Genomic DNA, 17,336 nt, shown 5'->3' with positions numbered 1-17,336 from the left:
AGATCTGCACCTGTATCCAGTAGCCCATTAAATTCATGTCCTTGAATATTTAGTTTTAGCATGGGGCGAGAATCTAAATTTAAAGAAAGCATAGCCCAATCTACACCTGTGGAGCCTAATCCCTTGGAACCTCTTTCTACAACATGACTGGAAAATTTATCATGTAGGCTTGGTATTATTAGTAACTGTGCTATTCTATCTCCTGGTGAAATTACTGATATACCCTTTGGAGAACTGGCTATAATTTTTATTTCACCTTCATAATTGGAATCAATTACCCCAGGACTTATCAAAAGTCCTTTTAGAGTAGAAGAGCTGCGTCCCAATAATAAGCCTACTGTTCCTTTGGGAAGAGGTCCTTTTACCCCTGTGGGAATGATTTGAACTCCCATCTCTGGAGTTAGTACTGATTTGGTGGAGGCGCAGATGTCCAACCCTGCGCTCCCTCTGGTTTGTCTGATGAGGGATCTGATGTGCTGGGCACTACCCTGATGGGGTTGCTGGGGTTGCTGGGTTCCTCCAGTGCTCCGTATATTTGTGGTTTGGGGCCCCGGAGCATTGGGGCCCCCTGTCCATTTTTTGGCAACGGAGCCCGATGCCTTTGTCCACGATATTGTGGATAAACACCTTGTCCTTGTTCGTTTTTTGATAATGGAGTACCCTCTATGGTGGTTTGAGGACGGTATTCATTAGCCCAATATAATGGAGTACCCTCTATGGTGGTTTGAGAACGGCATTCATTAGCCCAATGTCTCCCTCTACGGCATCGTGGGCAAATACCCGGTATTCTACTTGTTTGATACCTAGTTTTGTTAAACCCTCCTCCTATGGGGCAATTCCTTTTAAAATGTCCTGTTTGTTGACAATTGTAGCATGTTCTTGGCCTGGCATCTAAAGCCTGTTTTACTGCAGCTGCCACAATTTGCCCTTGTTCATTAATGTCTCTGGCATCTAAAACCTGTTTTACTGCAGCTGCCACAATTTGCCCTTGTTCATTAATGTCTCTGGCATCTAAAGCCTGTTTTACTGCAGCTGCCACAATTTGCCCTTGTTCATTAATGTCTCTGGCATCTAAAGCTTGTTTTACTGCAGCTGCCACAATTTGCCCTTGTTCATTAATGTCTCTACATAATTTAATATATGTGTTTAAATCTTCATGTTTCCATGGTCTAATGATATCTCTACACCAACGATTCGCTTGGTCATAAGCCAGTTGTTTTATAAATGGCATTGCTTGTTCTGTATTCCCAAAAACTCTGGTAGCTGTTTGAATAAGCCTATCTACAAATTCAGCGTAAGGTTCATTAGCTCCTTGTATTATCTTAGATAATTGACCTTGTAAACCTCCAGGTTCTTGTAAAGACTTCCATGCCCTAACTGCATCTACAGCAATTTGTAAATATACACCAGGATCATATGCAAGTTGTTGCTGCCGATCCTCATAAGGTCCCTTTCCTAACAACATATCTAGATTTCTCTGAGGATAACCAGCTGCTGCATTTCGACTAGCCGTCTCCTTGCAAAATTCCTCATTGGCAACCTTCCATAACAGGTATTGTCCTCCATTTAGCACAGCTTTACACAAACTAGCCCAATCTGCTGGCGTCATGCTTAAGTTGGTAATGGATTCGACCAAGCTTACAGTGAAGGGTGCTTGAGGACCATAGGTTGCTACAGCCTCTTTTAGCTCCTTCACTGATTTGAAATTTAAACCCTGGTAAGTTCGCTGCCCTCCTACCTCAAATACAGGGCATACTTGAGATCCTGTCTCAGGATCCAAACTATCAACTGCGGGGGTTGGGAGTCTCTTAGCATATGGAGGTGGTGCTGTTGATTGGACACTTATGCCCTCTGGTGATAGAATGCTATTAGTAGCAGTCTCCTGTAGAGGCGGTGCTGTTGGTTGGACACTTACGCTCTCTAATAAAAGGGTCTTATTAGCAGTCTCCTGTTTTAAATTTTCCCCTGATAGATTTTTCTGCTCTAAACTTCCTTCCTCTGTCTCACTATCTCGAAAGACCTTCTCTTTTACTTGAATCTTTTCCTCTTTCTGACTAGCTCGAGCTTTTACTTGAATCTTTTCCTCTGTCTGACTAACTTGAGAGACTTCCTCTTCTACTTGAATCAATATGTCTTCTTCTTCCTCTACCTCTGTCTGAACTGAAGGCTTTGGACTAAGCAAACTAGATACCAACGTCCACAATGACAATGTGCCAACTGGCAGAGTCCCTGGGTTGTTCTTTTCTATTCTTTTTAAATCTTCACCGTGATGGTTCCATTGTGATATATCTAACAGCTCCTCCTTAAAAAGCCATGGGCTATATTCTTGTATTACATCAACGTATGCCCTGACTGCTCTTGATTTTACTGGGAAGCTTCCTTCCTCTAACAATTTACTTAACACTCTTTCGGTTTGTTTTTTACTAATTGCTGATCCCGTATTTCTACTATAATACAACCCAACAAGATGACGCCAAACAAAACCGAGACAGAATCCAATAAAAAGGGAACCACACAAAATCATTATAACAGCCTTTCTATCCTCCTGACATATGCATCCGTCCTTTCTCCCTATCTGTTCCTCAAACGCAAATAGTTTTTCCTCAGATGTGAGTGGTTTGTCTTCCCTCTTACTCATCTCCAGGGACAGGAAAGTTAAAACAAAAACGAAGCAAAACAAAAGAGGAGACTTAGAATGGCTCCCCATCCTCTCGCCCTGCCCTCAGGGGCGAGCAGTTTACTTACCCTCAGTTGCTCCCCGTGCGAGCCACCAAATGCCGAAGTCTGGCTTGGCACAAATCAGGAGCCACTTGTCAAAAAGAAACTAACTTTATTTTTAGAACTACAAACGCCAAACAAAACAGCTCCAGGGAAAAGCCCTCAGAGCCCAACTGCCACCACCGGCTTCCACAAGCCTCTCTCCCCCACACCAGCCTTTTCCTCCCACAATCCTCCTCCTCTTGAGGCCGATTGGCTGGGTTGCGTGGGCAGAGCCAAAGAAGTCACCCAATGAGCAGCTCCGTGGAGGAGCCAATCAGCTAGATGTTGCTGGGGCAGCTGTGAGCCAATCATCAGCTGGCAGTCTGAAGGGCAGGGAAACAGCCCAATGAACATCACCGCAGAGGAGCCAATCAGCTAGATGTTGCTGGGGCAGTCTGAAGCTTGCTGGCAGCTGGAAGTTTGCTGGGGCCCCTTTGGCTGTGGCTCTCAACATATGCATATAGTCGTTTTTTTTTTTTTTTGTTATTAGGACTTTGTGTTAGGTGCTATGCAGGTACTAGGGTTAGTATGTCTTGGCTACTTTAGAATATTGCTCTACTGAAGGGGGATACTAACCGTCGATTGGATCAGGGTGTTGGTAGGAGCTAGGTATTTAGGAGCACTATAGAGGGCCTCGAAACATTCACCTATTTGCATTTAGATAGTTACATGAAATGGAGGACGTAATGCTTGGGATGAGAGTTGGGGGGAAGGGTAAGGAAGGTGCTCTTGAAAAGAAAGAAGGAGAGGGAGATAGATAGCATAGAGGAGAATGGAAAGAGCAATAAACCTTGGAAGGGGAGAGAGAGAGGGAAAAGGGAGAGAAGAAAATAAAATGAAATAAGAAATAAAATTAGGTCTTAGAGATCCATTTTCCTCTCTTCCCGTAGGCAAAGCTGTGCCCTCTGGGCTGAGTTTTGCCCTCAATGTGTCAATAGCAATCCCTGTAAGGTGGTTCCTGGGAGTCTCTCAATCCTGTTGGTCCAGAGCCGTTTCACTTCTACGGCCCCTCCTCCCCTTCCTCCTGCTCACCGGAGGCAGTTCCCTAAGGATTTGGTTACACTTTCAGCCCCACCAAGTGCTCTATTTCCCTAATGACTTAGCACTCTCTGTGTCATTCATCTAAGTCCCAGTGCTGTGGAGCTTTGGTCTGGGAGTCAATAATTTAATTTTTCCGGAACCCTTTGGTGGGCACACCTTCGGAATCTGGCAGCTAAGACCATTGGTGTCGCCACTGGCGGTAGGAGGAGTTGGGGGTCTGGAGTGTCCTCTGTTTCCCTCCGCCCCTACCGTCATGCCCTCTCAGTTGGTGGTTGGGGGAGTTGGGAGAGAGTCCTTTGGCCCTTAGGGTCACGCCCACAGAGAGATTTTGAAGTTTCCCGGTTGTTTGTATCTGATTTGGGTGGGAGTCACACACTTGCTAAAGTAGATTCCTCTGGGAAGGAATCTCTTTGGCCAAACTTTGGTGACTTCCCCTCTCTGCTATGGCGGGCCCCTGGCTCCTTGCTGGAGTGTCCGAAGGGAGGGGTGGAACTGGCTTGTCTCTGGTCAGACACAATCTCTGGTTTTAGTTCTCAGTTCGCTATTTCATAAAGGTTTGGTTAGATTCCCTTCATGTCATCTCAAGGGGGGGGAGCCATTTGCCGGGTGGGCGGGGCTGTTAGCAGAGCCAGGAGGGCGCGGGCTGTCTCCTGGCCAGGCGGGGACACTTCTTGCTGCGCATGGCCACCGGGGCCGCCTGTAGAGCTGGGCAGCTGCGGCTGCGTGGCCAAGAGCTGGGTGGGCGGAGTGGCCGTTCGCAGAGTGGGTGGGGCTGTCAGGGGAGCTAGGATGGCGGGGGCTGTCTGCCGGCCAGGTGGGGGCCCTTCTCGCCGAGCTGGGCCACCGGGGGCCGCCTGTAGAGCCTGGCAGCCGCGGACGCGTGGCCAAGAGCCGCGCGGGCAGGGTGGCCGTTCGCAGAGCGAGAGCAGGGCCGCCCGGAGAGCCAGGATGGCAGGGGCGGTCTGCCTGGTCGGTCGGGCCGCACTGCTCCGGTTTGCTGCCGGCCGCTTGCAGAAGCTGCTGGTGGCCGCAGGATTGGACCTCTGCGCTCGCGTGGCCGGACAAGATTCACTTGTCTGGGACAAACTGTCACTTCTAATAAACTTACTAATTCCCCGCAGGTCTCCTTTTAACGGAATTTTGCTAGAAGTTCCTCAGTAGGTAGACTGTAGCTGTTTTAATGGATCTTTTTGATCCCATTAATGTGGAGATATTGGAATCGGTGCTTCCTCGCCAGCCGCCATGTTGGATCCTGTCCCAACATATTCTTCTCTAAGGTCATGGTTGATATTGGATTAATTTTTTAATTTTATTCCCCTGGAAACATGCATCTTTGTTATCAGATAGCAGTTTTTCTGGTAAATATGATCCTTATAAGTAATAATGCTGAGAATTGTGGTATGTGCTTGTAATCCCAACTCCTCAGGAAGCTAAGGAAGGAGGATTCCAAGTTTAGGCCAGTCCTGTCTCAAAATAAATATAAAAAGGGCTAAGGATATAACTCAGTGGTAGAGTGTTTGTCCAGCATGTACAAGGGACCTGGATTCAATCTGTAATACCTCAAGGAAAAATAAAACATTCTGTGGTGTCTAGGAGCTCTGTCGATGAAATACGTATACCTGCTTGAAAGCCAGGACTTTCCTGGGTATTGGTACTTGTAACCAAGCGTGTCTTTTCTAGAGATATCATTGTAGTGGTGTCTATGAAGTTGTTTCAAGAGATAGCAACTCTTATGAGGCATATGCCTGCCTTCTAAGCCAAGGTGGGCCTCACAGTCACCTGAGAAGAGCCTATCTACTTTCACAGGAACTGGAATTTGTATTGAGGGCAGAGACTAAGTTTTAGTTGATGAAACTTTTCTTTTGAAAGAGAAACTTTTTACCTTACCTGTATGATGTGTTTCTAGCATGTGCATTCTAAGTAAATCTGATGCCTGTTATGGTCTGAGGTAGTTTTAAGAGTCCAAGTGTCTAGTTGAAATGACATATGGCAAAGTCCACATCCGAACAATAGTGTCTTTGCCCTTTACTTTTCCCATCAGCAGCTTTCCCCCTTTTAAACATTGAGATTTTCTCCTTCCATTCACTTCAGCAAAATCTTGGAATCATTCTTGATTATTCTGTATCTCATCCTATATCCAATTCATCAGAAAATTTTGTTACACATCTTTACAAAATTCATGCAGTATTTTGCCACCTCTCAGTACCTCAAATCTTAGTCTCCTTTTTTGAGTCACCATTATCTCTTGACTGGATTATTGAAAAGCATACTGAGTATCTCCTTTCCTTCTCTCTCTCTCTCTCTCTCTGTCTCTCTCTCTCTCTCTCTCTCTCTCTCTCTCTCTCTCTCTCTCTCTGTTTTTTGGGGGGCAGGGTCCCAGGGATCGAACTCAGGGGCACTCAACCACTGAGCCACATCCCAGCCCTATTTTTGTATTTTATTTAGAGACGGAGTCTCACTGAGTTGCTTAGCCCCTTGCTTTTTATTGAGGCTGGCTTTGTACTTGTGATCCTCTTGCCTCAGCCTTAGCCTCCAGAGCCTCTGGGATTACAGGCATCCTGAATTGGCTAGCAATTTACCACTTCTTCTTCTTCTTATTATTTTGGTGGCCTAAATTAATTTCTGAGACAAACATTTCTCCCAAATCTTTATTTTCCTTATTTTGTTATTTATAGTTTATTTTTATAGGATTATTTATTTTTCCCTCAACCACGTTCTCTCAGTTGCCTTTCTAGTTTGGCTTTCTGCCAATTGTAATCTGCATATCAATAAAAAGATTTAAGAAATGGACAAATAATTCTCTTTTACCCTTACCTGTTTTCTTCAAAGGTTAACATTTGGTTGCTTTCTCCTTATTCTTTTTCCTCCTCCACCTTTTTCTTCCTTCCCTTCTCTTTCTTCTCCTTCTCAATATGTATTTAGTGTTCTTTTGTTCCTAAATGGAGGGCAGATAGTCAAAATACTAAGTCCCAAAGGTACCCAAATACCAAAAGCCTAGTGACCAAAAACCTGGATTACTTATCCCACATTCATATGCAATAGAATTTAATTCTTTTTTTCTTTTTGCTATTTATTTCCATTTTAGGATTTAATCCCCCTATTTCCTGTTTTTCAATTTTGTTTTCTTTATTTGAACTATGTGCAACATTAACTTGGTTCTAAAAGTCCAAAACTGTATTGAAACTTTTACTCAGAGAAAAGATGTTTTCTGCTATTCATTTCTTCTGTCTTTCTGCCTCATTCTCATCTGTCCCTTATCTTCCTGTTAGTTTTGAACTATATTATGACAAGTAGGTACATGTTTCTTTGTTTTTTTTTTACACTGTTTAGGGCCATTTGCATTTTTTCTTTTTGGTAAGTTTTTTTAAACATCTTTTGCCTATTATCTTATAAGTTTCTTACTTTTAATCCCCTCAATCTTTTGCCCAGTTTTAAATCTTCTTAAAATATTAGGAATATTGGCCTTATCTGTAATATGTATTGCACATATATTTTTTCCCTAGCTTGTAGGCTTTTGATTTGCTTTTAGAAGTAATTTTTGACAGAAAAAAGTTTGTGTATATTCATAATAGTCAAATTATTCAGTCTTTTATTGTGTTTAGAACCTAGCCATAGGTAGCCTTTCTTAGACCATAGGTAAAAAAAACTTAATCAGGGTTTTGTCTATCATTTATGTAGAGTCATTTAAAAACATTTATCTTTTCTCATACCTGGAGTTTATATTTGTGTTTGATGTGAAATATGTGTAATTTTAGCCTTTTCTAAATGGCTAATCAGTTGTAATAGTACTGTCTATTAACAGGTCTATCTTTGCTTCATTGATTTGTAAAAACCACTTTCATTATACACTTCTTTCACTCATACTCATAGTTGAGATTTTTTGTTTTCATCAAATAATACATTGTTTTATGTGTAGAAGTTTTATAGTATGTTTTAGTATAATTTAATATGGCATATTTTAATAATGATAGTATTATATTTTAATATAGTTTATTTAATGCATTTTAATAAGCGAGGCAGGTATTCTCTTTATTGATTTTCTTTTGTAGTGCTTTGTTATTTTTACAGGTTTACTTTTTCCATGTGACATTTAATGTACATTTATCTAGATAAATGTATATTTATCTTAAAAAAGCTTATTGATATTATATTGGGATTGTTGTGAACCTATAAATAAACTAAGGGAAGATCAGCATCTATATGATGTTTAGTTGTCCTGTACAATTGCAAGGGATATCTTTACCTTGTTTAGGTCTCTCTTTGTGTGTTTCAGGAGCATTTTAGTTTTCTTCACATCACTTTGCTAGATTTATTCTTAATAATTTGATCTTCTTTGTTGCAATGAAAAACAGTGCTTTCTGGATCATTACCTTTTCTTGAAATAATCTGAATCTTATGCATTGTTTGTAGGTTAGTTGCCTGATAATGTAATTTTCTTTCCCAAGAAATAGATTTATTTTCAAGAAGTGTTTTTTAAAAGCGCTAATAAAAATCAACTTTTGCAAACTACATTTCCATAAAGGATTGCCCATTTTTCTAAGTTTTAAAATATATTTCCTTAATGTACAGAGGATTCAAGATTTTGTTTTGTTTTGTTTTGTTTTTGTACTAGGGATTGAACCAGGAGTGCTTAACCACTGAGCCACATTCACAGCCCTCTTTTGTATTTTTACTTAGAGACCCGGTCTAGTTAAGTTGATGAGACTTGCTATCTTCCTGCCTCAGCCTCCGGAGCCACTGGGATTATAGGAGTGTTCTTTCATGCCCAGAGAGGAGTCAAGATTTTTTAAAAATTTCTTCTGTTTTGACAACTATCTTCTCTTTGCCATTTAATTTTGTATATTTGTACTCCCCCATTTACTACTGGTTAAATAAGGTTTGATTTTTTTTTAATTCAGGGTTTTTAAAATTATATGTAATCTTTTATTAATCTACATGAGTCTGTGTTATCTGTGTGTTTTTTTCTTATTCTGTTTTTTTTAAGTTTATTTTGTATCTTTAATTTCAACTGGGGATTTAATTCATTGATTTTTTTGTTGATATGTTGAAGAATATAGATTTTTTCCTAATTACTGCTTTAAACATATCTAATAGATCTCTGATATGTAAGTTTGCTTTGACATTATTATTATTATTACTGTATTTAGAAATCCTGTAATATCTTTAACAAAAAGTAGCAACCTAGGATAATGTTATGATTGGGTGGGTAATGGAATATGCAAAAAGATTCCTGGAAAAATTTGTTTTGAATGTTACTGAATGATAATGTTAGTGACACTTTCCATTTAATGATGTACTTATCATGTATCTGTCACTGAGCTGAGTGCTTTCTATACATTATCTCACTTAATCTCTATAACATGGTTTTTTAGGCACATATTATTTTCTCATGTTCAGATGAGGACACTATGACTTGCAGGGGTTTATATAATTTGCCTAGGGCTTCTTAACTGTTAAGCAGTTATTTCAAATTGGAATGCATTTTTGACTCCACTGCCATGGCTTGTACTTAGGCAATAATATTATGAGATCATAAAGGTATTGAACAGTATGACATAATCAGGGAATTTTAGTAGCAAGGTGTGACTGGAGTAAAGTTAGCACTTACAGTGGTTTCATTTCTGACTTTGGTAAATTCAGTGTTTATTGAGGTACTGTTAACTGAGTAGGAAAACATGAGGCAGACATGGTTTATATAAAATGTTAGTTAAGTTTAATGTACCTGTTGGACATCCAAATGGATCTGTCTGGTCATAAGGTGAGTACAATGATGTGGAGATGTGACAAGTTATTTATGCCTGAGATGTGGATTTGTTTGCCATTAGCCTTTAATTGATAATTTCATAATAGGTTTTAAAGTGGCAAACCAAAATACTGTATTCAGTGAATTCAAAAGTGTAGGAAAATGAAATTTAAGGCTTAATATAGAAAGAACCTGAAAAGGAAAGAAAAAAAATTAGTCAACTTATATGGGGAAAATCTGGGAGATAATGGAAAACCATTTGTGTTCTTTAGAACTAGGAGAGATAAGATCAGAAGTGTTCATTCAATTTAATAATAGCTTAAATGACATGTAGTATCTCTAATAACAGGTCCAGTGGGGTGATGATAGGATTAAGGAAGAAGAAAATGGAAATAGGTGTTGTACATTATTCAGGAAATTTGTTTATGAAGGGAAAAGGTGAGAGGGAGGTGATAGCTACTGTGAATTGTAGGATTCCTATTTTGCTTCCTAAACCTCCCCCTTACTTTGTCCTTATTTTGCTTTTCTTTGTTCTCCTTTTCTCCCACCTTTCATATATTCTGACTGCTTTTCTTCTTCTCCTGATGTGATATACTTGAACACTTAATGTTACAGGATGAAAATTTACTTTAGACAGTATAGATCTTGTTTTAAAATATGGCTATAAATATGAATGACATAAAGAGAAGTTGAAATATTCAGGTGATAAAAATGATACTTTCAAGATATTCTTGAATCCAGGGTCATAAACACTCTTGTCCTATAAATTTTTATAATAACCTTTAAAATAGTAATGAAAGTAACAGCAACACTGTGATAAATGTTTTACATATTTTAGCCTATTTAAAGCTCCACCAGCAACTCGGTGTGCATCTTATAGATGAAGAAACTGAATAACAGGGCTGGGGATGTGGCTCAAGCTGTGTGGCACGCTCACCTGGCATGCGTGCCACCGGGGTTCGATCCTCAGCACCACATACAAACAAAGATGTTGTGTCTGCCGAAAACTAAAAAATAAATATTAAAAATTCTCTCTCTCTCTCTCTCTCTCTCAAAAAAAAAAGAAACTGAATAACAGATAAATTATATAATTTGCGCATTGTTTTGTATCTGTTGTGGCAGCATGGTTTCAGAATCTGTATCTTCATCAGAAGGCTATATTCCTTCTTATTGTATAAGCTACTTTTCATAACCTTTAAAAGTTCATTAGTAATATCTTTGTTATGAATTATAATTCACAAGTAGAAGTTGGAATATTTTTTAGAGATTTATTTCCCACCATATAAAATAAAATTAGAAAGATTCTAAAGAGTATTTACCAAATATAAACATGAATTGAAGTTTTAGTTTTCTATATTTGAGTAAAAATAAATTGAAATGTTTGTGAATGTAGAATCAAGTATCTGATATGGCACATAGTATCTCAAAAATAATATTGCTACATAATAAAATGTAGATAAGATAAATAATACTTTAAAGTGCCAATCATAAGTCAATGTATTCTTTAGTTTATTAATATCTAATGGCCTTATAAATATCTCTCTTCAGGGAAAAATGCAATTTCCATTGTGAGCTGCCTTCCAGAATTTATGGTAGAACTTCACTGACGTTGCTACTGATGCCAATGTGGAATAAAGGTCTTTATAATTTAGAAAGTCAAACATATAAATGAGTTACTTCTAAAAATTACTTTTCTTAAATTTGAGAGCACATAATTTATTTGAATTGTGAAGGAACATTTAAAAATAAAGTCATATATGTATAATCTCTTAGTTTTGTCCTTTAAATTTTTATCTTTTTAATTTCATTTTTTTATATGGATTTCCAAGTCTCCCAGCACCATTTTTTATTCTTGGCAATAGGCTTTGCTTTTATGACTTTTTTTTGTCTTTTAATTTTAATTTATTTTTTTTAGTCATACATGACAGCAGAATGCATTTTGATATATAATACATACATGGAATGTACATACATCAATCATATTGTCTATTCTGTTCTGCTGCCCTTCCTATCCTTCCTATTCCTCCCCTCCTCTCCCATCCTTTTTCTCTATTTACTCTAATGTGACACACTTTTTTTCTTTTTCTCATTACAACATCATATATGTATTCTGTATAACAATGAGTTTCTCCTCTCATCTTCTGTGCAACTCTGTTTCTCCCTCTTTTTCCCTCCTACTTCTCTTCCCTATATAGTGGTAGTCTTCTTCTCATGCTCTTCCTCCCTATTTCATTTTGAGTCACCCCCCTTATATCAGAGAAGACATTCGGCATTTGTTTTTTAGGGATTGGCTATCTTCACTTAGCATAATCTGCTCTAATGCCATCCATTTGCCTGCAGATGCCATGGTTTTATTATTTTTTAGTGCTGCGTAATATTCCATTGTGAATAAATGCCACATTTTTTAATCCATTCATCTATTTAAGGGCATCTAGGTTGGTTCCACATTCTAGCTATTGTGAATTGTGCTGCTATACACATTGATGTGGCTGTGTCCCTGTAGTATGCTCTTCTTAGGTCTTTTGGTTATAGTCCAAGGAGGGGAATAGCTGGGTCAAATGGTGGTTCCATTCCCAGCTTTCCAAGGAATCTCCATACTGCTTTCCAAATTGGCTGCACCAATTTGCAGTCCCACCAGCAATGTATGAGTGTACCTCCCCCTCCCCATCCTCACCAGCACTTATTGTTGTTTGACTTCATAATGGCTGCCATTCTTATTGGAGTGAGATGGTATCTTAGTGTAGTTTTAATTTGCATTTCTCTGATTAGAGATGATGAGCATTTTTTCATGTATTTGTTGATTGATTGTATATCCTCTTCTAAGAAGTTTCTGTTCAAGTCCTTGGCCCATTTGTTGATTGGGTTATTTGCTTTTTTGTTGTTTAACTTTTTGAGTTCTTTGTATACTCTAGAGATTAGAGCTCTATCTGATGTTTGAGGGGTAAAAATTTGTTCCCAGGATGTAGGCTCCCTATTCACCTCACATATTATTTCTCTTGCTGAGAAAAAACTTTTTAGTTTGAATTTGTCACATTTGTTGATTCTTGGTTTTAACTCTTGTGCTATAGATGTCTTATTAAGAAATTTGGGTCCTGCCCCCACATGATGAAGATTAGGACCAACTTTATCTTCTATTAGACACAGAGTCTCTGGTCTGATTCCTAGCTCCTTGATCCATTTTGAGTTGACTTTTGTGCATGGTGAGATAAAAGGATTCAATTTCATTTTGTTGCATATGGATTTCCAGTTCTCTCAGCACCATTTGTTGAAGATGCTATCCTTTCTCCATTGCATGGTTTTAGCACCTTTGTCTAATATAAGGTAGTTGTAATTTTGTGGATTTGTCTCTGTGTCCTCTATTTTGTACCATTGGTCTACCAGCCTGTTTTGGAGCCAGTACCATGCTGTTTTTGTTACTATTACTCAATAGTATAGTTTAAAATCTGGAATCGCAATACTACCAATTTCACTCTTCCTGCTTAGAATTACTTTAGCTATTCTGAGTCTCTTGTTTTTCCAGATGAATTTCATGATTGCTTTTTCTATTTCTGCAAGGAATGTCATTGGGATTTTGATGGGAATTGCATTGAATGTGTAAAGTGCTTTTGGTAGTATGGCCATCTTAATAATATTAATTCTACCAATCCATGAGCAAGGTAAATCCTTCCATCTTGTAAGGTCTTCTATTTCTTCCTTCAGGGTACTGTAGTTTTCATTGTATAGCTCTTTCACCTCTTTTGTTAAGTTGATACCCAGGTATTTTATTTTATTTTATTTTTTTGAGGATATTGTGAATGCAGTAGTTGTCCTCATTTTCATTTCAGAGAATTTGTCACTGATATACAGGAATGCCTTTGATTTATTGGTATTGGTTTTATATCTTGCCACTCTGCTGAATTCATTTACTAGTTCTAGAAGTTTCTTGGTTGAATTTTTGGGTCTTCTGAGATAGGATCATGTCATCGGCAAATAGTGCTATTTTAAGTTCTTCTTTTCCTATATTTATGCCTTTAATTTCTTTCATCTGTCTAATTGCTCTGGCTAGTGTTTCAAGAACTATGTTGAATAGAAGTGGTGAGAGAGGACCTCCCTGTCTTGTTCCAGATTTTAAAGGGAATGCCTTCAATTTTTCTCCATTTTAGAATGATGCTGGCCTGAGGCTTAGCATATATAGCTTTTACCATTTTGAGGTAATTTCCTGTTATCCCTAATTTTTCTAGAGTTTTGAACATAAAGGGATGCTGTATTTTGTCGAATGCTTTTTCAGCATCTATCAAGATGATCATATGGTTGTATCTTTAAGTCTATGGATGTGGTGAATTACATTTATTGATTTCCGTGTATTGAACCAGCCTTGCATCCCAGGGATGAATCCCACTTGGTCATGGTGCACGATCTTTTTGATGTGTTTTTGTATCTGATTTGCCAGAATTTTATTGAGGATTTTTACATCTAAATTCTTTAGGGATATTGGTCTGTAGTTTTCTTTCTTTGTGGTATCTTTATCTGGTTTGGGAATCAGGGTGATATTGGCCTCATAGAATGAATTTGGAAGTACTCCCTCTTTTATGACTTTTTTATTAGGATCCTAGTCACAATATAGTGATGTTTGTGAAACTAATCGTAAAGCTGTATTTCAACATTATATTTCTGTAGAAATAATCCAATAATCTCTAATTGACTTTAACAGGAAAAAAATTTTTGTTTGTTACAAAATAAGAACTTAATATGGAGACAGTTGGACTCCTTATTTCACAGTAATTGTTCTTCTTTATGCATTGTATACTAATTAATGTTTACTTAGTTGATTGACCTCCTACTGTTCATAAGATCATTGAGTATATAAGTGCATCTGTCTTGCTCACTGATGTCTCCCCAGTGCCCAGTTCCTGTATGTAGCATTTGTAGGCCCTCCAGTGCTTTTCTCCTACCCAAATAAATGGACTTTTCTGAACTAAAAGAATTGTGTGTGTGTGTGTGTGTGTGTGTGTGTGTGTGTATGTTCGTGTGTGTTCATCCATCCCCTTTGAGTTCCAAATGCATGTGTTATGGAAGTTAGTATATAAGCACTAAGACCTTACACATTTGAGTCTTATATGGAAATATTATGTTAAGTTTTGAAACACTAGTTTTTGATTTCAGTATTGATCCCTGAATAATAGTCATAAAATCCTCATTTTTAATCTCATTGCTTTTACTTCCCTTACCCTTTTCCTTTTCTGTATTCTGTCTTTCTTCCTTTCAACCTGTCCTCTCTTTGTTTTTTCTTTAATATCTTATTCTTTGTTGTTGTTGTTCTTTAGTATCTGGAGTCCATCTTTCACCAGCTTCTCCTGAGATTGTTTTGGACCATGACCACTCGTCTCCTTCACTTGGATGCCTCTCTTCTGATGCCATCATTTCATCACCAGAGAACCTACATGCAGACAATACTATTATGAATCAAACAATTCCTAAAGCACAGGTAAAGACAAGTATATTTTAACAGAAAATTTGTATACCTAAAAAGTACATACTGGTTTACTTGATTCTTGTATGATTTCTGTTTCAATTTAGTTTTTCTAACAGAAATATTTCTGCAATACTTAGAGTTTAAAAACAAGGTAATTATAATTTTTTTGGCACAATTAAAAAACATTTGGGTAGCCTTAGGTATTTATTCAAGTGGAATTAGCTTTGTATTTCAAATCTTGAACTTTAAAATGGAAAATAATTAAAAAAAATTTAGTTATTTCTATTTTAATGGAATTTTAACATGTTTACATGCATTAGAGCATCTATATTTATTTTAGGATATAAACTAAAGAGGCAGTAGTCATAGTCCATCTATTCAGATATTTGTTGAACCAAATATTGTGCTGTGTACTGAAATTAGATTTCTAAAGTTAGATTTCTGAATTCACAATTTTAAGTAACCTATTAACTTTACTAAAAAATGCTGATCAAGTAGAGATCACTGATGAATTTCAAATTCTGATTTACAATTTAAAATGTAAAAAAATTCTACGTGCATAGAATTAAGAACTAGTAACTATCAGATGTATCTACACTTAATTGTACATTTTCAAACATAAGAAAAAGCATTAAGAATTTTTTAATGCATTATTATCAAAATAAGAAGTACCTTAGGCTTTGACGTTAATAGGAAATTTTGATTCTTAATGCCAGGATTATGTTGTTGGAACAGTTTGAGGTCTTCTGTAGATTTATTTCAAGTGGGAAATCATTTTGGAACCTTTACTTCAATTTATTTTCCATATGGGGTTTCTGATGCTCTTTGGATATTGTAATTATTGAATAGTATGAACTTTCTTTTCTTCTTTCTTTCTTATGTGTATATGTGTCTGTGTCTGTGTCTAATGTGGTTTAGATTCAGCAAACAACACACACTCATCTGGATATCCCACTTTTTCCATTGGGCTTAACTGATGAGGCAAGTAATGGAACAATTGCTACTGTGGATGAGTCTGAGGATTCTGGAACCCATGTATCAAACATACAGCTTCAGCAAAAAATTTCAAGCCTGGAGATTAAACTCAAAGCCTCTGAAGAAGAAAAACTAAGAATTAAAAAGGTAATACTTGCTTACAAAGTAAAAGTTGGATTGTGTGAACTGAAAATTCGATGTAATCCAAAATTATAATTAAAAACTCACCAGAGGAAGAGGATATTGTCTTCTCTTGAATAGTGGGTTTAAATCAGTCATATCAGCCTATCAATTGGAAAAGCATTTGATAAGAAATTTTAAGAGTGGTTAGCTTTCCATATCCATGGGTTCCATATCTAGATTCAACCACACATCAAAACTATTAGGGAAAAAAAATCCATGTACCAAACACATACAGATCATTTTTGTTTTCTTAGCTTTCCATACACAATACAATATATCTATTTACAGTGTATTTACATTATATTACATAATCTACAGATGATTTAAAATACATGGGGGGATGTGCATAGTGTTATATACAAATACTATGTCAGTTAATATGAAAGACTTGAGTATCCTCAGATTTTGATGTGAGCAGGGGTTCCTGAAAACAATGTTTTGTTTTCATATATTCATATATCATCATTCAAATTGACTATATATGAATTTTTAAAGATATGAACATTTTGACTAGGGTTCCCCACCCAGCTAATACTTTCTTCCTGATTTAGTTTAATTTACTTTGGAAGCAGGCAGTATTATATATCTTATGCAGATTTCAAGTTTTATAACATTAACTTCTCCCTATGGGAGTTCAGGCATCATTGGGATATTTGACAAGAATATTTAAATGTGTAATAATTTTCATAAATTATTTATGTTCTCATCTGTCTTTTCTACAATTATATATAAATATCTTGACAAATTTGTAGAAAGTTTGTATAAGAGATTGGTTTTGTCAATGGGAATTACTTGAGATGCTCTCTTCATTTGTTAGAGTAATTCTAGTGTTTGGTAGAAATTAGAATGAAATATATAATTTATAATATTTTTAGATTTTAAACCGTACTTCCTATGGATTCTTTCCTTGACAGGTATTTTCTGTGTTCATTAACATTACAAAGTTCATTATTTTTTTCTCTCTTAGGATGTTGAATCATTAATGGAAAAGCATAGTGTGTTAGAAAAAGGTTTCCTAAAAGAAAAAGAGCAAGAGGCCATTTCTTTTCAAGATAGATACAAAGAACTTCAGGTAAGCCTAGTGGACTTAAAGTTTAAAATGTAGCCCTTTTGATGAAGTATGCATGTAATTTCAAAAGTTGCTTGGTAAATGTCTTATGAATGAGTAATCTTATACTTGGC

At 37.1% G+C, this 17,336-nt stretch overlaps 1 protein-coding gene across 5 annotated transcripts in view; it reads left to right on the top strand.

Moving 5' to 3' along the window:
• The window catches only part of Ccdc91 (coiled-coil domain containing 91), a 330,550-nt gene that overhangs the window by 111,259 nt on the left and 201,955 nt on the right, over positions 1-17,336 (top strand). For all 5 annotated transcript variants that reach the window (XM_078014979.1, XM_040280858.2, XM_005339928.5 and 2 more), the window contains 3 exons: positions 14,848-15,008; positions 15,915-16,118; positions 17,122-17,226. In XM_078014979.1, coding sequence (XP_077871105.1) covers positions 14,848-15,008; positions 15,915-16,118; positions 17,122-17,226 — 470 coding nt within the window. The remainder of the gene's footprint in view (positions 1-14,847; positions 15,009-15,914; positions 16,119-17,121; positions 17,227-17,336) is intronic.

Source organism: Ictidomys tridecemlineatus, chromosome 6 (genome assembly GCF_052094955.1).
Source record: "Ictidomys tridecemlineatus isolate mIctTri1 chromosome 6, mIctTri1.hap1, whole genome shotgun sequence".
NCBI classification, from domain to species: Eukaryota; Metazoa; Chordata; class Mammalia; order Rodentia; family Sciuridae; genus Ictidomys; species Ictidomys tridecemlineatus.
This window is presented reverse-complemented; position numbering and strand designations above follow the sequence as displayed.